The sequence below is a fragment of the Falco peregrinus genome, chromosome 17, assembly GCF_023634155.1.
Source record: "Falco peregrinus isolate bFalPer1 chromosome 17, bFalPer1.pri, whole genome shotgun sequence".
Classification (NCBI taxonomy): domain Eukaryota; kingdom Metazoa; phylum Chordata; class Aves; order Falconiformes; family Falconidae; genus Falco; species Falco peregrinus.
Window position 1 is genome coordinate 2,668,777 of NC_073737.1, and position 21,166 is coordinate 2,689,942.

The following is a 21,166-nucleotide window of genomic DNA, read 5'->3' on the forward strand; positions in this document are numbered from 1 at the left end:
CGCTCATCTTCATCACCCAGTTCTACAAAACTCGTCGGAGCAACAGAAAATTAACTCCTAATGTAGCACCACTCTCAAAACTAAGCGCAGTACATCCTGGTGAAGCTGCAGTCGCAAAATTTTGGAGAAAGGAAGAAAGAAAAAGAAAAGAAAAGAAAAGACCAGGTTTGTTAACGTCAAAACTGGGAGCACGTTTCCAGGAAAAGAAAACCCATCTGTACCATTGCTTCCATTGCAACAGGCTGTTTGTTAACCCTGTTAGCAACACTCTTTGCACACCCGCACACAGGGCTGCCCTGTTCTACACAGTGTAGCTTTATGCTCATGTAGCTGGTGCAGCCGGCATCCGCATAAGGGCCTTTTCTGTTCTAAATACCAGAAGTCTCAGCTAAAGGAAAAAATGTCTTGTTTCTTGCTGGACTCTCAGGGCTGTGTCAATAGAGCCAGGCAGCTGGAAAGGCCAGCGTTCAAGGGACGTGGCTGTCCTCAGCTCTTGCACTCTGCTTGGCAGCTGCGCGGGCAAATCAGCTGGAGAAACCAACTTGTGCTGGGGGAATTGCCATGCGAGCAGCATGGGCAGCTCCAGCTCCGACCTCCGAGGTACCCGACCCCAGCGTGTCCCTCAGGGGCCTGCAGATCCCCTCTTTCTGGCCACGGAGAACAGTTCAATTGGTTGGAATCTGCCCACGAGCCCCAGCATGTCCTCCTGGATCCTGGCTTGGTCACTCCATACACTCATTGCGGGACCGCGCTCGCCAGGTAGGGTTTGAACTGTCCGTTTCTGCTGACAGCCCCTCCTCCACAAGCAACATCCAGCCCCGAGGATGCTGAGGCTATTAGTCACGTCAGGCCCTTATTGCTCCTGCCAGACAAACCCGGCAGGCAGAAGGCAGGGATGCTCGTTCTCAGCGGGTTTAGCCAGCAGAGCCAGGGAGCACCGAGCAGGGCACGGCCTGGAAACGCAGCAGAGCTGCCTGGACCCTGGGCTGGGAGAACTGGGAGAATGGGGGCAGCCTCTGTGCTCTGCAACCACATCTTCCTCGTTTGTCCAAGTTTTCAATTTCCAGAAGTTGTTTGGGAAAAAGTGTTTTCTTTTCAGAACTGATCTAAGGCTGTTTTCTGTGCGCAGGTTTCCATCTATCTAAACAGACATGAAGTGGACTTATTCAGCCGCCGTTTGAGCCCAAATTTCCCCAAAGCTGCTGGCGATGGCTGGTTCTCAGCCCCCAAGGGGCTGCAGTTCCAGAAAGCAGCAAGGCAGCAAGCTCTGGCAATGGATTGCTTTGTCCTAGGGAGAAACCACTTTATTTTACGAGCCCAAATCTCCATTTTCCCAGTCTCTGGGAACTGCAACAAAGGCCCTGAGGTTATATATTTCCTTTCCAAAAAATCTACCATTGCACCTAGACCCGCCTGCCCCCTCTTTCACCTTCTGAGCCTCGGGGGGTGTATCAAATAAAAAAGAGGCTCTTGCACAGGGTTATTGGCCAGCACCAGCTACTTACACCTGATGCCATGTATCCATCTGGGAAATGGGTGGGAAGCTGCTGCCCTCTCTCCTTCCAGCTCTTACGGTCGCTGCTTGCTTTCCTCCAGCCAGCACAGCAAGCTGCCATTCATCGTGCCAAAGAGCTTTGCTGGGAAAGAACACTTTATTCCTTTGTGGTTATCCCCAGCTTGTTAGTTGGTAGCTTTTATCCCTTTATTAAGTGCCAGTCTTAGTTGGGTGCAAGCAGGGAGGGTTTAGGGCATCTGTCATTAGAGGAGCAAAGAATACAAACAACTTGGGGAGCTGCACACAGCTCCACTGCACGGCGGTGTACACATTGCACCGAGAAGTAACTACGGAAGCAAAATCAAATTGTTTTCAAGTGATCTGACATCAGGTTAAACTTGGCTTCCACACTTCACTCAGCCTGAGAAGTTCAACTCCCCACTGAGTCGGGGAGGGGGAAAAAACCTGCATGTAACCACCAGCCCCAGTGAGGGATAAGGAAGTCAGGCTTCCCAGGAAATCTGAGCCATGAGCAGGACGAAAACAGCAGCTTTGTCCAGAGCTGCAACAGCTCCTTCTGCTCCGAATTTCCCCCAACTGTTACACAACGAGCTTTAACCTTCAGAGCCTCTCCAGCTAGTGCCTTGAAGCCGAATGCCGTGGTTTGGGTGGGTTTTTTTCTTCCTTATAAGCCTTCCTCCTGCTCGGTAGCCCTTACCCAAGCACACATGTGCCACCACATCTGAAACACGCGCCGGGGAGGGTGCAGGGACTCACCTGGAAGGCATGGCTGGCGAACCCCAGGCCCAGCTGCCGGCACACCACCATGGCCTCCACGGTGCTCCAGTTCTCGCTGCAGACGGTGCCCCATTTGAGAGTGCCGTTGCGCTCCATCAGGACCTCCACCCGGCCCTCGTAAGGGTTGCGGCCGCCGCTCAGACGCAGCTGCGGGATGTAAAAATGTAAAAATTCTTAGGTCAATGAACAGCACAGCAAACTACAGCGATGATGCAGCAGCTGGGCGAGCAGCACTCGGGGTCTTCTCACGGCTTAATGCCAGCAAGCCCAGAAGCCTCAGGTCGGCTGCTAGCAGCCTGGTTAATGCGGTCTGGTTCACCTCCCACCACGGACACGAAGCGGTCTAGCCAAGCCCAGCATCTGAAAGTATGATGTTTTACTCTTGCAGCTGCGAGAGTAACACACTCCCTATGGAAGTTTCCCTTCCCCACTCCCTCTAGACCTCTGGCAAGAGCATTTACTCAGAGGAACCTGCATCTGGTTCATGCAGTTGGTTTTTAAACTCCACGTGGCAAAGATGCCAGCAGCACCTATGCCAGCAGCCACCCAGGTGCCAGTGACATGAGGCACAAGTGAGATCCCACCACAACAGGGATGTGCGCCAGCTTTACAGGGCACAGGGGGCAGCTGAAGCGGCACTCCACCCATTTTATAAGCCTCTGTCATGCCAGGAGGATGCTCAAAGGGAGCATCATCCTCATTTGCCCTCCTGTCTAATACAACGCAGATGTTAAAATTGAACAGGCATGGCTTAGTTGAAATAATTCCTACCCAGATGCCCTGTGCTGCATAGCAAGGGAGGCAGAGGGTGCTCCAGGGTGAAAACACCTCGCCACGCTCACTCGCACCTGGATTGCTTGGCTTCTCACCTGATTCTGGAAACCCATCGCTGGAACATTACATCTCACAGCAGCATCTTCTTCGTGGTTACAGCCCTGCGACTCCATGTTGAACTTGCAGTCCGTGACTGATTTTTCAAAGCCCGTACAGTCAATTTCGTTTAGATGAATTGGACCCATGCCTTGGGGAGGAAAAGAAGGAAGAAGAGTCCTTACCTTCTGCCCATGCTACTGTATGGTGAAGAAATATCCAGTAACAGTATATTAATACATTGCAGACATCACACTGGCCTCTAGCATTCAAAACACAGTAACCCTGAAAAAATGCCAGTGATTTCTTGTTAAAATAAAACAAAAAGCTGCAAGATTATTATTAATAATTTTTACCGTTACATTCTTTCCAGCAGTCTCTGGGACTCAAGCACACAAGAACTGCAGAAAAAGCCAAGTTTCCATTGTTATATAATTTGCAAACTTCAGCTGTAGGAATTCGCAAATTATGACCTCTTGGCTGGGTCTGTATGCTGGAATCTGCTCCCAGTCAAGCCCTGACATTTAAATGGGTCATAGACACGTTTGCTGGGGCAACAAAACATAACACCACAGGGACGCGTGAGAATTCAAACAACTCTGGGGCAGGTGTGTGGTACAGACTCCAAAACCAGTGATGGAAACGAGAGCGGACATCATCTCATGCTGCAGAGAATGATCTCAAGGTGTTGGGAGCCAAATTGAATAAGCTGGTTCCTCCCTGGACAAGTGACAGCAGACAACTGTCATTTCTACCGAAGAGGCACAGCAAGAGGAGATATGAGGAGACAATAATCCTGCCTGCAAAGCTCTCGGGTCCTGTTCCCAAACTGAGCCCAAAGCTGCTTAGAAAGACATTGTGGGGGGATGAACCGGAGCTTCCAGCAGATGATCTTTATCAAGAACCACCAGAGTCTCTCTTGGAGCCCATATAATCCGTGAGCAATTGCTGATGGAAACACACCAGACAGTTTTGACGGGAGGTCCTTGCAAGTAGCAGATGTAGAACCTCTGGGCTCCAGCAGTTTCTAGGAAGCTTTCAGAGATGGGAGGCTGTGGATAAAACCACTTCTGAACTTTGCTATCAACGTGCTCTCTCTGGACTTGGTATAATCAAAATGCTGGCAGCCGCGGTGCTATGACCTGCGGGTGGCTTGCTCCGCTATGGCCCTTGGCCAGGCATTCGTGTCTTGGCTGGAGATGTGCCCATTGCTGGTCAGCAGCCAGGAGCACCACAACCATGGTGGTGATGCAAGGGAAGAGCCACAGAAGATGTTTCCAAGAAAGCAGCATCCACCCACCGATACCCTCCACCAGCTGGAAGAAGTTGGCCAACCCCAGATATTGGTGTCCAGCTTGGAGTTCCCCTCGTTGGCATGCCGGAGGCCAGGCTGCCCAATCGGGGGAACAGAGGTAGAGGAGCAACTGTTTTCTTACCATTTCTGGCACAACTGGTGATTCTTTGTTGCTGCAACACTATTCTCATTGTAGCGTGAGCGACGAGGGCTCTGCAGAGCGCGTGAGCCGTACCTGTCTCAAAGCATTGACATCAGGCAGAGAACAGACGGTGTGGAGGTGACACCCCGGCTGCTGGCTCCGTTCCTCTGCACCCAGAGGTGACACAAAACGCTCCGGGTTCGGCAGTGGCAGAGCCACCGGCCGGGCTCCGACCGGCAGCCTCCTCTGCACGTGCTGCCTCCCCACAAAGCCACTGGAAAGGAAAATTCTACCCAACTTCAAGCTGCTCCTTTTGGTTCGAAGCAAAGGGCTGACACTGGAAGGCTGGAAAATTTAATGGTAGGTGGGATCCCTTTGCTTACGAGGCTTTTCCTACTGCCATCTGGAGCTGCTCTAACTCCGCATGGCAGGCAGCGACCTGTGACTCAGAGCTCTAACCCTGGGGGACAGTTTAATGATCTGTCTGGTGAACCCCTCACCTCCTCAGTCTGCTGCTGAGGCACAGGGAAAACAGAAAAGGTGGGGGGGAAATAAAATGCTCCCTAGCATATTTCCACGATGGCGCGATAGAACAAGTTAGGACCTACCCTGGAGTCACCTTCTGACAACAGCAGCAAGAACAAAAAAGCAGAGATGTAAATGTCTTGGGTTCAGTCTTACTTACAGAATTAATTTGGCTCTGGCCACTTTTTGCATCTTAGCACATCGGTCAGCCCCGTACCTACCCATCACACAAGATCTATACGATGCGGGAGCAGACTCCTAGGCTGAGGCCACCAGGGAATACGTATCTAGCCTTTTTTGCTTCCCTTTTATTAAAATCCTGTTTGTGGTCTACATCTGGAAACGCTGACGCCGACCTAGTCATTTTGCAAGCTGCTGAACAATTCTGATAGGAGGAATGCCTTGATGCTGACCAGAACTGGAGGGTGATGCACCAAGAATGCAGGATGGATCCAGTCTGACATTCTCCGCTGAAACAGCCTGACAAAGCCGTACCAATGAAATGATGAAGCAGAGAGGGCAAGGCCACGGCACCGATCCACGGAACCCCGGCATGTTTGCTCTTCTCGGAGAAATTCTTTTATGGCACACAGAGACAGCAAGTGCTGCTGTCCCGGGCACTGAACTACAGCCAAACTGCACTGCTGTACGTGCTGAGATATGGTGATAAAAGCTGTATTTCCTCCTATGCTGTTCCCTTTAGCAGAAGAACAAGATTAGGGCTGTATATCCAACGTACACATTCACCTACTGCTTGAAGTTTTATTCTACGTTCTCCTTTCAAGGACGTTGCAGTGGACAACACATTCATGAGATCTGGGAGTATTTTCCTTTGGACAGACTCTTGTGTAGATAGGGGTAAATTGTTTAAGCTGGGTCTCGGCTGCCGGTTTATAAAAGGGGGAATAAATCACCCTCGGCATACCCTGACCTCCTTGTGGTAGGCACTCGTCTCCCACAGGTCACTTTGTCTTAACTGGGACTTGCAGACACTGCACACCGATTTAACACGGAGCCCATCTGTTTGCGATTTGCCCCCTGAAATTAAATCTCCAACGCAGCAGTGACGAGACTGGTCCTTCAAATTAAGGCTTTGAACACACAAATTGACGGGAGAGACAGCTACAAAACAAAGCACAAACACATGCAAGGACACAGAGCTTAACAGCTGCGGGAGTCCCCTGTGCACTGGGAGCGTGGAGGTGAGTTTGGGCCAAGAGAGCTCCTTTTCCTACCGCAATGTGACAAGTCGGCTGAAGGCTCAGCATCCCAAAGGATGCTTTTGACAGGGTGCACGGATTGATTGCCAGTGTTTAACGTTAAAATAAAAGAAAGCGGGTGGGAATTGGCAGCCGCTGCTAAGAGTTTCCAGGCTGTGGCTGCAGGGGATGGCAGGGAACGGCAGGGAACGGCATGTTCTCCTCCCAGCTGCTTCTTCCCCCCACCCCCAGCGATGATTCTGCCGTTTCCTACATCCAGCTGAACACATCAGCGGCTCCCTGCATCCCACCGCAAGATTTTTGTGGCAAATCCAAACAGACAGGTCACATTTTAAAGCTTTCCAGACTCTGGACATCACCACTGTGCTTTACACGTGTTGTTACTTTCCCTCCCTATCTCCAAACCACGCTGGGCTGAAGAAATTCCACCAGCCGTTCATTGAGTCGCATAATGAAGTGTTTGGTTTGGTGTCATTTTCTTCAGGGTTTGCACTACGGGAGCAAGGTGTGTGAATCAGAAGGTGGTTTCAGAGGGCGTACATTAGGCTTTGAGTTACCATTTGGGATCTAAACCACCTCCCAAATACAGGAAATCCAAACCCAAATCTGGCTCTGAACTATTCAAAAGCCCTGCTGTTTATAATGGGCTAAATTAATGTTCTGGTCTTAAGTTGGGGAGTGTTTGACGTCTAGATCCAGGACTCGTTTTTGCCAGGAACCTTCTAGTAATGCATTACACGATGATGTGGGTCTAGAGAACTCAAAAGAGCAATGGATGTGATAACAAAGCAGTAATTACTGAAACAGCTGTCTGAGGGAAAGGTTGAACTCATCACCACTAGACTTCTTTCAAGGAATCTTGAATATCCAAGTCACATATTCCAGTTTGGCCTCAAGCTCCTGGGCTCAAGAGACTTATTAAGGGTAGAGAATAAATGCCTGGTCCCTAAAACAAGCATCCCAGTAATACTACGCTCATACCCGAGTCATGAAAGGGTTCTTGGAGGCAGACAAGGCACAAAGGGTCCCTGCAGCGCTCGTTGCTCTTACCTTGCCCTAGTCTTGCGCCCGTTATTGCTTCCTTGGCGCTCCCGAAGCCCAGCTCTCGGCACACCACGCTGGCTGACACCAGGTTCCAGTTATCATCGCAAACTGTTCCCCACTCCCCGTTTTTCAGCACTTCAACTCGTCCTTCGCCAGTGTTGGCTCCCCCTTTCAGCCTCACCAGTGGTTGCTGGAAGACACAGACAGAAGCGGTGTTAGCGCTGCCCGGGAACGGAGCACCCTCGCTTTACACCTCTTATTTACGGCACGTAGCTGCAGGCAAGTTGTGGCCCAAAACGTATTGTCCCGAGGGACCTTAAAACAAGTACCACATAATGCAAAAGGCTGGAAGTGTTGGATGAAGGGAGATCTTTATCTGCTAAGGCTTATAGTATGCATAGACATGCGTTTCTCACATCCCTGTATGTGGGCAGAGAACAAAAAGAGACATCTTACAGTTTTAATACTTGGATTTAGGAGCCTTTTGCACCCAAAGAGCTCTGCAGCAGAGCGCTGCTGTGCACGGGAGTGGCTGGACACGCAACAGCCCAGTTCTTGTACCATCTCTCTCGGGAGCCTTCTAGAAGGTTTGGGAATCGCACAGAGCCAGCTAGCGCGCGGCTCTCGTCCACTTGCTGCCTGTGGTTCAGCCACTAGATGGATTCATTTGCCCTCCAGCCAGTGGTCCTGGGTTACCCGAGGAGATCAACACGGAACTCAAGCCACGTAAAACCTATCTGCCTGCTGCAGTTACAACTGGTGGAATAAGTGAGCTGGCAGAACGCATTCAGAAATACACAGCTGAGTAGCAGGGCCAGTTCCATTTATTTCTGTTCTCTATTAGTCACCAACTACTCATCACTGAGAGCTTTCCCCAGTACCAAGCAGAGAGAGCTACCAGTTGCTGCTGCACCCAAGAGATGCGTTGCTGCAGTGGGAGCAGAGTTTTAGGCACAGGAACACCACGTGATTTGTGCAGAGTCCGAGATTAAAAAAAAACCAACACCTTAACTTTTAAAACTGGAAGCATATACAGTTCTGCAGGCTGGGGTCACATGAAGGACATGTAAAGCCCACGCAAAGGCTTAAGGAATTACTTGGCAGCGTGCACGGCTCAGCAGATTAGTAATGATTTACAAAACCTTTCACCTTTGAGACCTACATCCTGCAAGCTCTGATGCAGAGAAGACCCCAGGCAAGCAAACCACAGACAGGACCGCACCGCTGCCGCAGTGCCTGCAGGTGATGCCTGGGGGCTTCTCAGGTGTCGAGAGAAAGCCCATTCCTAAAGTCACAGAGGTATAGGGCTGGGGGATGCAGGCTAGAGCCAAGATCCACAGCACCTAACACACCTTGCAAAAAAATCCTCTCTAACCCAGCGTTAAGGGCCTCTGGACCCTGAGATCGCCCCTGTATCCTAAGGGTGCACGTACTTTACAGCTGGAGAACTTCCCTTAGCATCAACTTCAACCACATTTGCTGCAAGTTAAGCTGCTCGTTCACATGCAGTCACCCTACTGACACTGAGAGCAACTGTCTCCAGGGTCATTTTATAGCAGCCTTTTGCAAATCTTTGCATTTTGACGCTACGCTCAGCCCTCCCTTTGCTAAACAAACACAGCTTTTTCAACCTTTCCTGTAGGCCGTGTTTTCCCAGTCTCTCGGAGCATTTCTTTGCAGAAGACACAGAGGTAATGGAAATGCCAGCTTATTTCCCTCAAACCTCTATGGGAGAAACAACCCAGCAATCTTTAAGTGACTGTGAAACAGCAAAACCCAGCAGCAGCTGGGCACGCATTCAGTTGGCTTGAACAGAACAGCCCAAACAGAAACGTGACAAATGTATTTTCTTACTACTTGCTCCCAGCCCTGCCAGCTGCGGTGGCGAGCCAGCCTCCCACCCCTCTGAGCCGGTAGACGGAGGCAAGATCCCACGTATTTGTGAGGATAGAAACTCGGCTGGGCTGGTATCGAGACAGCAATACAAAGAGGGGACATTCACACAGCAGGCTGGTTCGAGGCTCTGGGCACACACGTGTTTGTGCCCTACAGCCAAGAACTGATCCTGAATAGTTACCCCTGCAGGTTTTTCCTACTCGGTTGGATGCTGCTCCCTACTCACCTCCTGCCTGAAGGCTTTTCGGAAGCCACTGTGGCTGCTGGGAGCAAAGGCACGGCCGGGGACGCAGCTGACTACCGCCGGCATCCCATTCTCACACGTTGCGTTCTTCTCTGCGTCCACATTGAGGTGATTGCCCAGTTTGCAGCTGGAGATATGAGCCTCATTCCCATTGCAGTCCATTGAGTAAGCCCAGTAATGCTGCTTCCTTCTGCTGGCAAACATCCTTAAAGGAATAAAAGGGAACAGCAAAACAAAAGTTAGGAATCCTAAAAACTGCACTGATGTAGCTACATTTGGGAAAAAAAAAGCCCACCTTGAAATCAAACGAGGATTGAACAGCATTATTTGAAGGTTGATCCATTCATACGCACAATGATGCTGTTAAGGTGTCACTTGGGAGTAAATAGGTCATCTCCTTAAGCTAAAGATCAGCGTATGAATCAACACTGCAGCTAGAGCAACAATTACGTGCTCGAAGGAGACACGCATTGTAGAGAGCCCTACGCTATGTCAGGGTCGGAGATCAGTTAATTCAAAAGGGCCTGTGCAAATAACGCTGGTGAGTTCGGAAGACCTCTCCTGTAAACGAGCTGTTCTCTTTGCTGGCCATCAGCTACCAGCTGTGAGAAGATGGCAGACTGGGAAAAAGCCACGGCTCTCCGGCTTCTCTCAAAGCTGCAGTGTTAACAACTGCAAGCCTGAAAGCAATTTCCGAGTGTGAGAGCAATTCCCTTGATGACATGTTCACAGCAGAGGAGATTGGCAGCGGTTCCTGCTTCTTCCTCCCAAACTGGAGTACTTGCCTGGAGGTGCTCCAGGGACTCCTAAGGGGGAAGGGGCACGTGTGATAAATGAGAAAAAGTAATCCAGCTTCATCCTAACTGCACTGCAAGGCTGTCAGACGACTGTATCGGAGCTAAAATAGTCAACGAAACAGAAACACAGGTCAGATCTTTATCAAAAGGAAGATGTTAGAAGTTAAATTAAAAAGAAGTCAAGGCACAGCGGAGCCAACGCCCTGCTGTGATCTTGACGTGGCTTTGTGAGATCCCTGTGCTGCTCCTTATTCCAGGACTAGCTGCCACGCAGCCCTGGCAGTTGCAGGATTAGCTGTGATAAACGGCATAGCAAGGTGGGTGGAACTTGCAGGGAGAAAGAGCAGCCATTCTGATTAACTGTAGCACGTCCCTGCGGGACAGAGAGCCCGAGCAGGACCAGGTAAAGGGACAAAGAACCTTTCGTAGGTTGTTGGTTTGAAACTAAACTGGGCAGGTCAAGGTTTTCCCTGCTGATACCCTTTGGTGGTCCTGTGTAGGCTAATTTGCACAGCCTCAGATGCTTGCGGGGACCACCTTCTCCCCTCCTTCTTGCCAAGCTGTGCTGACAAGCTCAGCAGTCGTCTAGGTTCATATGGCTCGCGGCCACTGACTAATCCTTTCTGCAGCCAAATTTCTCTGGGTTGAGGTTAAGGCCAAATACAGCCGGGCTGGAGATAGAGATGCAATTGCATCATGTGATGGGGAGCAAACGCTGTGCTGGAAAGGACAGAAGATGGGGCAGGGCTGGGTTTTATCCCACGGAGCCAGGACAGACAACCTGGGTAAAACATTGGCTGTCAAACTCCAAGTCTGTCAAACCAGAGCTGTCGGGGACCCTGAATCAGCAGAAAATGTAGGGAAACAGAAAAAGAGAATAAAAATTTTAAAAATAACAGTAGTAAAACCAGGGGGGATGCAGGCAGAAAGGGCCAGCCACTTCTCAGCTAAAATACCTGGTTCAGTTTGGACCAAGCCTTGAAGATTTTTCTTCCTTTTAATTAAAATACCCAGAGTACCACATGCCTACCAAAAAGCCATGAAAGCCTCTGCCCTCGGACTGCTGGAGCTCAGCACCCAGGTCCCACCTGAACATTAACTGCTCTCTCGGACTGCCGAGTGCGGGGCAGACTCAGGCATGCATTACGCACTGGAAAGCATCTGGAGGTGCCTGTGCCCAGTGACACCACCCCATAACTCCCAGCGCGAGCCAGCTCAGCCCCACCACCCTTTCAATCTGTGTGCTCGGTATGAAAGCAAGAACCCGAAGGAGTATTTTCACTGAGGGCCCTCTGCAGACATGTGCGGAGAGCTCCATGAACTCCAAAGCAGACAAGAAACACAGCCTGTCTTAGAGAAGTAATTATGGGGAAGCCTTATAATAGCAAACAATGACCTCACCCTGGAAATTTCACAAGGCATTAACATCTGGTTGGTATTAACAGCCTTTGGTAGGCTGGGGAGAAATAGCCAGAGAAAGCCCCACCTCATTTCCCCAGACCAAATATATATATATATAAATAATAGGGGGAAAAAAAAGTAGAATACAGATGACCGTTACAGACAGAAATTCAGGGCATTCTTGTTATTTACTTTTTAAACACGGAAAGAACCTCTCTCGCTGGCTTTGCTATAAGCCAAGAGCAATGTTGCTCAGATCAGAGGTGTGAGCAAAGTCGTGCTGTGAGCAATTCTAGGTCAAGCTGGATTCCAAAGCATTTCTACTGGTGAGGAGAGATGGACTTTCATCACATAAGCTTTAAGCAAAGGTGCAGGTTAAGCCCGAGGGCTGTGGGAAGCGGCTGAGGGTTTAGCTAAAGGGACCTTGCTACGCAAGAATGCATCCGAGAGGCCTCGGGGAGCAGAAAACAAATCGCTACACATGTATAAACCAGGAAAATTCACCCAAAACACACTGCACAGAAGGTGGTGAATTCCTCTTCAGGGGTGTGAGCATAAAGTTTCTACCCTTGAGAAATTCTTCAAGCATTTACTGAATTTAACAAGTCTGCTGTCTTCAGCTTCAGGGAGGTGGAAGAGAAGCCAGACCTGCCACCTTCTGCCAAAGCCCTTCAGATCCCGGGAGGATCTGATATTTTTTTTAAATTATTTTTTTATTTATTTTTTTTTTTTGCTAGGGAGGACCCCAACCATGACCCATTTCTACTGCAAGCGCAGAAGCGATTAACCGCCTCACACATCTAATCAGGTTGATAATGCTATGAGCAGACTGGTTAAACTGGGAGATGCTTTTTGGACTGAGGCTGAACAAAGTGTCCTGGAACTGCTGAGCTCCTCCATCCGTCTCTGACAAATCACCAAGCTGTAAGGCCTCCAGAAGGCATGAGGGTCCATCCCTCTGCCTTAGGCATCTCCGGTCACAAACTCCTACTCTCCCCATCAGCAAAATGCACTTAACGCTGCTCTTCTTTCTCAACCAGAGCAGGAATCGGGAGGCGGAGTTAACAAGCCATGCCTATAGAAAAACCACTTTGAAGAATGAACAAGAACGTGGAAACAACACTGAGATTTATTTCGTTTCCTAACATAAATCGTGCTGTCAACTGCAGAGTCTAAGTTACATTCAGGAATAAAACCCTGGCACTGGGACAACAATGAACTAAGTTGTTTTCTTTCAAGCAAGATCCATCTGCAAATCATTTCACCTCCCACCATTGTGCAGAAGCAGAGTATCAGCTAGCTCAGCATGCAGAGCTGCAGTTTGGGGGGAGTGGGACTGGCGGGGATGTGGGAAGGGGGCACTGGAAGCCCTGACCAGCAGAAACCTGATTCCAGCCCGTCTCCCAGCTGCAGAGCAGGCACGGGAAGAGATCCGCCTTTGGGAGAACGGTATTTACAAATTAGGGAGAGCAAAGCCCGAGAAATGAGAAGAACGTTTCTGAGGCTTCACATTCACATGGAACGAGGATTTATTTCAACCGACCAGCCAGAGCTGAACTCTCCCCTCTCCAAGACAGAATGTGAACAGAAGGCGCGTGGGACAAAGCAGAGAGTGGTGCTCTCACGGCCCAGGCGAGCAGATCACAGTGGTCATCATTCCGGTACCTTGATCATGAAGCAAAGATCACTTGTGAAGCTCCCAGCCCAGAACTGGGAGGTTTCCCTCACCAGCAAGGCTACCAGCATGGTTCTACATGATGCATCTGCCCGTAACACAAAGCACAAAGGCAAACACCCCAGGGAAGAGCACAGCTTTCTGAAGGACGCTAACCAAACATAACTGTCTAGCTGACAAAGTTTTACAAGTCTCTTTCCTCTAATAAAATGACATCCCATCTTCTTCCAACCCGGGATGACATTCAGCGTATTTTCCAAAATATCTTTCTGCGGCTGCAGGAGCCTAGCATGCCGTTACTGCTTGCCAAAACCAAGTAAAGGTGAAGGAGGTGTTACGAGGCACCGAGGCTACTGAAGCAATCTGTCTGGCTCGGCAGCAGAGACCTCCACACCTGCTATTTGTCAGCACCGCATATTCCTAACTCCAGCTCCAGTCAATGGGATGGTCAGCGTTGCTGGATATTATGCCAACCAACTGTGCTTCAGTTTTTTCCATCCCTACGTGTGCTATCGCAAGGAACAGGACAATTCTTCTGAGGAGCGACTGGGTTGTTCAGCCTGGAGAGGAGGATGCTGATGGGAGAGACCGTATCGCTCTATACAGCCATCTGAAAGGAGGCTGTAGATGGGGGGGGGGCAGGTCTCTTCTCCCAGATAACAAGCCAATGGACAAGAGGAAACAGCCTCAGGGGAGGTTTAGATGGGACATTAGGAAAAACTTCTTCACTGGAACATGCTTCCCAGGGAGGTGAGGGAAATCACCATCCCTGGAAGTGTTTAAAAAAAAAAAAAGATGTGGTGCTTAGCAACATGGTTTAGTGGTGGACTTGGCAGTCCTGGGTTGGACTTCATGATCTTAAAGGTCTTTTCCACCCTAAATGATTCTATGATTACCAAGCACCCTTTTATTTAAGCAGATGGCTCCAGCTGCTAAAGTTAATGCTTTTCTTGGAAACACCACAACTGAAAAGCAGGAAAAATCTACTTTGTCTTACTACAGGTAATTTATCCAGCCCTCCTGCCTCTGATGCAGGGGATGGGAATCTCGGAGATGAGTTTGAGGGAGACATGTTGCAGTGATGGAAGCACACACACCTCTAACTGACAGCCAGGGCAAAACATGAGGCTGCCTGGCAGCAATTATAAATTCGCTACTCATCTCCCCAGGAAGCCTGAAAACAGAATTCCACTTGGGTTATTTCTTTTATCTTCTTTTGTGTTGCTATGTGGCTTTACGCTATTCCAACCTAAGGACCACTTTGATTGATCACGTTCTTGCTAATGAAAGAAATGAAACGTGGCCAGGCAGTTCCAGAGAGAGTTTTCCGAAGGAGCAATTGCACAGGCCAAAAGGAGCAGGCAGGAGAAACACAACTCCTGCCTGGAGAATTCAGTTCTCCCCCTATCCAGTTGATGCTTTCCCACTCCACAGGTCACAGTGTAGGAAAGAAACGAGACGGAATTTCACTTAAACTATTTTGCATCTGCTTTAGGGTGTTATTTCTAGGGAACAGTGTAGGAAGAACCATGTCTGTGACGAAGGCTGGTGACAAAATGCAAGCTGAAGCAACGACAACAACAAAGACCAGAGCTCCTGGTTTTCAAGAAACGGGAAACACAGCCTAAACCGATCAGCTTGTAGCTCCTGGAAGACACAACATTCCCCCTATGGATCACTGTTTTCTTCCCTCACTTTAAAGCAATCTACAATTATAGGAAGAAAAAGCAGCACTGATACCATGCTCCAAACTGCATCCCTCTACAAGCCCCACCTCGGACGCAGAAGCAGCATTGGGAAGAGCAGCGCGGAGGCACTACTGACATTTTTAGCTCAGCGCGGGTTTAATGGACAGAAAAAGTCGTGCAGCTGGAGATGGCTGGCTGCTCTTCCAGCCTGCGACACTGAGGAATAGCCAGTGCCAAAGGAGCTGAACTGGGGTTAACATTGGGAGATTCACTGGGAAGCATTCTGCTGGGCAGACTGCTCCTTTGGGGGTGACCTGGCAGCTGGAGACCCATGAACCACAGACCGTGAGCCTCCGTGAGAGCCAGAGTGGCTGGTGAGTGTGGGTAAACGTGTCAGGAGAGGTGTGAGACCAGGAATCGCATGCAGTAGTGGGAAGGAACAACCTGGGCAACGAAGCACAACAAAAGCCTGTTTTCTTCCAAGATTACTCAGTCGGAGCTTTCAGCACCTACCAAATCTGATCCTACAGCTGGCTTTCCGCAGAGGGATGGGGTAAGCAGTTAAGATTTTCTTGCAGCTGATGGGTTTACTGGAAGAGTGTGATCAGATTGTTCCCATCCATCCCCTGCACACGACACAGAACCTATCACTGGTGGAGGAAATGGCTATCCTAGAGCTGGAAGGAAAAAAAGAAAAGATTTCTTGGGCCGACTGTCTACACGTCCTACGATAGGACCTATCAAATACGACAACTGATGCTGCAGCAGGTCTTCAGCCAGAACGGTGAGGATCAAACAGCTCCCCTGTCTGCACAAGGAAATGCTTGACATTTCAAATATTTACACAGAAGGAAAATGTGATCTGAAGGCATGAAGCAGTTGGAGGTTTTTCTACCTCAAGGTCTCCAGTGCCATTTGACAATTTGCATTTTTGAACAAGGCCCCAAGTGTTCAAAGAAACATGCTAGTGTCTCATACAAAGCTCTGCTCTTACTTGTAGACGTTGGTGTTGTATTTCCTCTCGCTTGGAAATCCAAACATGCCGCAGACAACTCGGGAATTTTTCATGGTCCAGTGCTTGTCGCAGATCTGCTTCCAGGTCCCTTCGTCTTTCACCTCCACGTAACCCTCTGTGACAGGCACCCGCTTGCGGTAGGTGGCGAGGATGGCACGGACCCTTATATCTTCCACCTGGATGTTCATGTTCTGGAAGCATAAAAGAAACACAAATGATGCTGGCTTGCAAGGAATCTGGTTGTGTAGCTTCGAGGTGGGGAATAAAAATCAGTTCTGTTCAGGGTTATGGCTGGACTAGAGGGAGGCAGAAAGGAAGAGCTGTTTAGGAAAAGAGACACCAGGGAAGCAAACCTTTCTACCTTGTGCAAATCCATCCTCCATCCTGCGAAAGAGGATGCTTTTCCTCATTAAAAAAAAAAAAAAAAAAAAAAAAAAGGCATTATTTTACAAACGGCTACGTAACACACCTCCTCTGTTATTTAAATTCATCGAAGCGGATTGTTTCAGCAGCACAGTGACCTTAATTTAGTCCCAGCTACCGTGGAAGTGAACCGAGCTTGGCTCTGCTGGGGCCACCTGAATGCTGGCAGGGTGCAGGGAAGCGGGAGCCCTGGCAGGGAAGGACGTTGGGGCTCTCATCGAGGCACTGGGCATCCCTTCCCCACCTGGCCTGGGCAAACGCAGTGAAAGCTGGGAATCCGATGTGCTGACACTGGCATTCCACCGCTTCCCCACGCCGGGTTCCTCCTCCAGCTGAAGCGTTACTTGGGACAGCAAATGAGTCACGAAAGTTGAACGGATTTCACATTTGAAGCCTACGTGAGGGCACTGCACGAACCAGCCACGCAGGGACCCAAGCCCAAAAGCAAAAGCCGACTGGAAAATATCCGCTGTGGCAAGCGATTACAAAAGAGCTACTGAAAATTTTATAACTCGCTTCCAGGAGACCTTTGCTTGTCAAAAATGTATAAAACCCACGTGGTTCTGCTAACAGTTACATCAGAACTGAGGAATCCTCCCCTCCCCTCGCTCAAATTCAACCGCTTGGAAAAGAAAAATGCCCAGAGCTTTAAAGAGACACGGGCCTCCCGTTACCGACCAGCAGCAGGGAGAGGTACTGAGGTCAGGGAGATCACAGCAGGACGTGCAAAGTCCTGCAAACTACACGTGGCACATCCATTCTCCAGATCCTTCACCAACACTGATGCGACAAACAGATCCCAAGCAAATGGAAACCAACTGCAGCAAAAGAGCCTGCTGCGGGGCAGGGAAAGGGGCCGGCAGCTCCTCCACAGCTCTGCCCACACCACCTTGGGCAAGTCCCTTAAGGCTTTCCCGCCCCCCTTTTTTTTTGTTTTTAAATTGTCTACATTTGCTCCTAGTTTTACAACAAACCAGATCACCCATTCCTCCTTTCAGCTTCAGCTGCAAGAATTCAGTCCTCCAGCAACTCAGCTGGAGCATCCGTGAGATACCCCTGACCGGTAACCGTGGAAAACGGGATGTTGGGATTCACCCAGCAGGATGGTGCTATAGGTTTTGCAAGCTCTTGTAGCCCTCAGGAAGAAAAAGTAATCACAGCCACATCCAAGTTTGTTACGTCTGAGACACTTTAAGGGTCCGCTGCAAAAGCAGACTTGTACACCTCCTGTGCAATCTGGGAAGTCCATTTGCAACACAAAGAGTTTCTCCTGAATTTGGTTGGCAGTTTCTCCTAAAATATCGCAGAGCTTTTGACTGTGTGCTGTCAGGAAAGTATCAGAGCCTCTGTGCACGGAAGGCCTCCCCAAGCTGGTTTCCAAAGCCTGCAACTCACTTTTCCCCTGGTGCAATTTATGAAACGTTTCCAGCTCTTCACTCGATGGAGAAAGCATGTTTACCTGGAGCTACAGGCCAGTGCTGCCTGAGAGAGCACCTCCTTTCTCTGCTCCCTCTACCTTCTTCACCAGGAAACAAGCCTTAAATCCATTTGGAAATAGCTTTGACTTCTGAAGATCTAAAAATCTTTTTAATAAAAGCCTATTAAAGGGATTAACCCAAAGGACAGCCAGCCAGCCAAAGCTTAAAATTGCACTGGAAGAGCACGCGAAAAGGTAGTAACTAAAGGAGGAAATTTGCATTGACAGCTGAGAAAGCGGGTGAGACAGCCTAAATGAGTTTTTCTGTCTGCGACTGCAGGATATAGCCACCCTATGTAAAGCCGTAAGTATGTTTGCTACATGTAGTTACGTCAGTATCAGCCCTGCTGCATATTAAAGTAACTGAAACGGAACATTTTCTCTGACTAGACCCGACATCAGCAACCTGCTAAAATCCACCCGTGCTTTTTCACTTGACAGCTGCTTCCATTTTGCTTGGATTGAAGACTGATGGGAGGCTGCAGCTGGTCCTCGGGATGACGGAGAGGAGGAGCGTTCAGAACAAAGTGCGATTTCACATTCAGGAGCGACGTTCGGGATGCCTGTGTGCTGTGAGGAAGCTGCATGACAGCAGTCACTAGCCCCATTTGAATCGTGCAGAGCGCCGTTCCAGATGTTAGACATCTGCTTGATGCTTCCACCGCAAAGCGGCAGAATCGTCATTCCCGCACTGCGCCTATTAGTCGTCATTAATACATCGCTCTTCTCACTACTGCGTCATCAGAGGTCTTCACCGAGATGGAAGGTGGCGCCACATCTGAAAAGCCTCCGAGTAAAGAGAGGGCTCAAAGGATGGGAGAAAGCAGCGATTCTCAGCGTCCTTTGCAGATTGAGGCGCGGAGAGAGAGCAAACTGCTTCTCCCAAGACCACGACGGCAGGAAATCACACCCGGTATCCTGAGGTCCCAACCCTAACCCCCACATGAAGATCCCTCCTGCAGCAGGGAACGTCAACCAAACCTCTAGCTCTAAAGCACCCAACATTCTGATCGAGCATGTTTTTTCCTCTTCCCACTCCACCAACCTTGCAGGAGCGGTGTTGCACAAAAACAAAGACATCCACCCTGTCTCTGACAGCTGCCAATAACAGATGCTGAGGAAAGAGCATCTGAACAGGGCAACAGGCAGCAATTCCTCCCTGCTGTATTCCTGCAGCTTCCGAGCATCTGGATCTCTCAGATTTTCCAAGCCAGAGGGTGTATTTTAATGTTCAAAAACTCTGGATGGATTTGTGAATCCCTTGCTGGGATTTATTGTCATCAGAGCAACACGCAAAGAAAGAAACCAGCCCACTGAGTCAGGAAAAGAGAGAAGTCACATAGTTGGGGGAAAAAAACAAAGGAAACCTTGAGAATGCTGTTAGGTACCTTATGATTTGCCTGTTATTTTTGCAATTAGTCCAGCAGCTTAGCAAATAAAAATGGGTTGCTACATATCTGTTTCCAGAAGAGCTCTGACCACCGCACAAGTGGCAGTGCTGGAGTCCCAGTACAGGATCTTGGGGTGCCCTGACCTAGTGCGGTACCTGTGACCCCACCTAGGACTCGACATTTCCCACTTTCAGGCTGTGTGCTTGGGCATGTCTTTTCCACTAACTGTTTGGCCTGGGTTGCTCTCGCTGGTCATTTTACAGAAATGAAAAATAAGGTGCAAATTGAATGGTTTGCTCTTGGACTTGAAAAAATATTGACGGAGCCAGCAGGACCCCTCAGGCACTGCAGGCTCTGGTACAAAGGTCCCACAACACATCTCTCTTCCCCCAGAGATGCTGACATAGACACAAAAAGAAATCCTGTTCTGACTTGGGACTCCGGGTAGCGAATCTAACTCTTTTGTCATGTGTTGTTTTTTGTTTTTTTTTTTTTGCCTGCATTTGCCAAGAAAGGGGAAAAAAGTAAACAAAAAAAAAAAAGTGAGCAAACTAGCAAGAAAGAAGCCATCATTTCATTCCCTCGAGGGTATTTCAATCTTCAGATAGCTATAGCAGACCAGCATGCAATGACATTTTCATGATCTGTCTGAGAGCAAAACCAACCCACATCCATTCCCCTTTCTGCTCACAGTGAGCAGGCTTAGAGCAGAGAATTACTGATACAGCAGCTCGAGGGTTTCCACCGAGTCTAAACAAACAGCAAAACATCCGAGAAGAATTCAACATGCTGTAGACCTCAGCTTTACATTGGAAGATTAAAGAACAAAATAAGTATGTTGTAGCTTTCTCCTTGAGAGAAACCTACAATATACTTATTTTGTTCTTTAATCTTCCAATAACTCCGCAGATCTGAACGGTTTTCCTTCACCGCAGAGCTTTTGTTATGCTGGGAGTATTCAATAATGCAAATACAGGCATCTTTTATCTTCCAACACCAACGTGTAGAGCAGCTGGGCTAATGGTGAAAACAGACTCCACATAAAAATCAGAAGCAAACAATCCTTAATAGCTAGAGCAGACTTTTTTAACTCACCCTCTCCATACTTTATGTACACGTGGAGACAAACGCCTACAACGAGCTGTCACATCAACACGGAAACCTCATCTCTGAAAGCCTGACTTATGCTCACATTATAGCCGTACAATAAAGCTACAAGGTAGCTCAGTAAATCCTCTGAAGGATGTCCGAGGATCACCAAACAGGTATCTGTAACCAACTGAGAACCTGCACGCGCATCTGCCAAGCTCCCACCTCAGGTATCAACCATAAAGTAAAGCCTTCAACAATATTGCAGGAGCCATCAGTCATTCACCAAAATGCAACATCACCTCTAGGAAATCAAACTGGGTTGATTGTACCCCAAATTATAGGTAGGGAAAGAGAGGCCCCAAGCCCCAAAGCCGACGGGATGTGGTTTGCTCAGTCTGAGGTTGAGGAACACATAGCAGGGGAGTGGGAAGAGCGTGCACAACCCCACAGCTCAGCTCCCTTGCTAGGAGGGAAAAAAGTGCTGCTGGGGATTTTTACCCACAGAGCAAGAGAAGAGAGCAAACCCCAAACCAGAGAGTTAATTCTCATGGCTCACGGCATGACAGTCCCCCGCTTCTCAGCGAGCCTTGCGCAATTTCCACATGTTTAGGCCAACAGCTGTGGAGATGTGTTTGCCAGCCTTTTCCCTTCCCCTCCACCCCAAACTCCAAGTCTTTAG

The 21,166-nt window shown here is 49.2% G+C and overlaps 1 protein-coding gene across 15 annotated transcripts in view; it reads right to left on the bottom strand.

Annotated features, from left to right (window-relative positions):
* LOXL2 (lysyl oxidase like 2) overlaps window positions 1-21,166 on the bottom strand; it is a 62,758-nt gene that overhangs the window by 11,265 nt on the left and 30,327 nt on the right. For all 15 annotated transcript variants that reach the window (XR_008750033.1, XR_008750032.1, XR_008750030.1 and 12 more), the window contains 5 exons: window positions 16,084-16,295; window positions 9,511-9,733; window positions 7,395-7,578; window positions 3,163-3,314; window positions 2,273-2,440 (listed from right to left, as the gene is read on the bottom strand). Coding sequence is in view for 11 of the 15 variants with exons in the window: in XM_055820063.1 (XP_055676038.1) it covers window positions 2,273-2,440; window positions 3,163-3,314; window positions 7,395-7,578; window positions 9,511-9,733; window positions 16,084-16,295 (939 nt within the window). In the remaining 4 variants the exon portion in view is untranslated. The remainder of the gene's footprint in view (window positions 1-2,272; window positions 2,441-3,162; window positions 3,315-7,394; window positions 7,579-9,510; window positions 9,734-16,083; window positions 16,296-21,166) is intronic.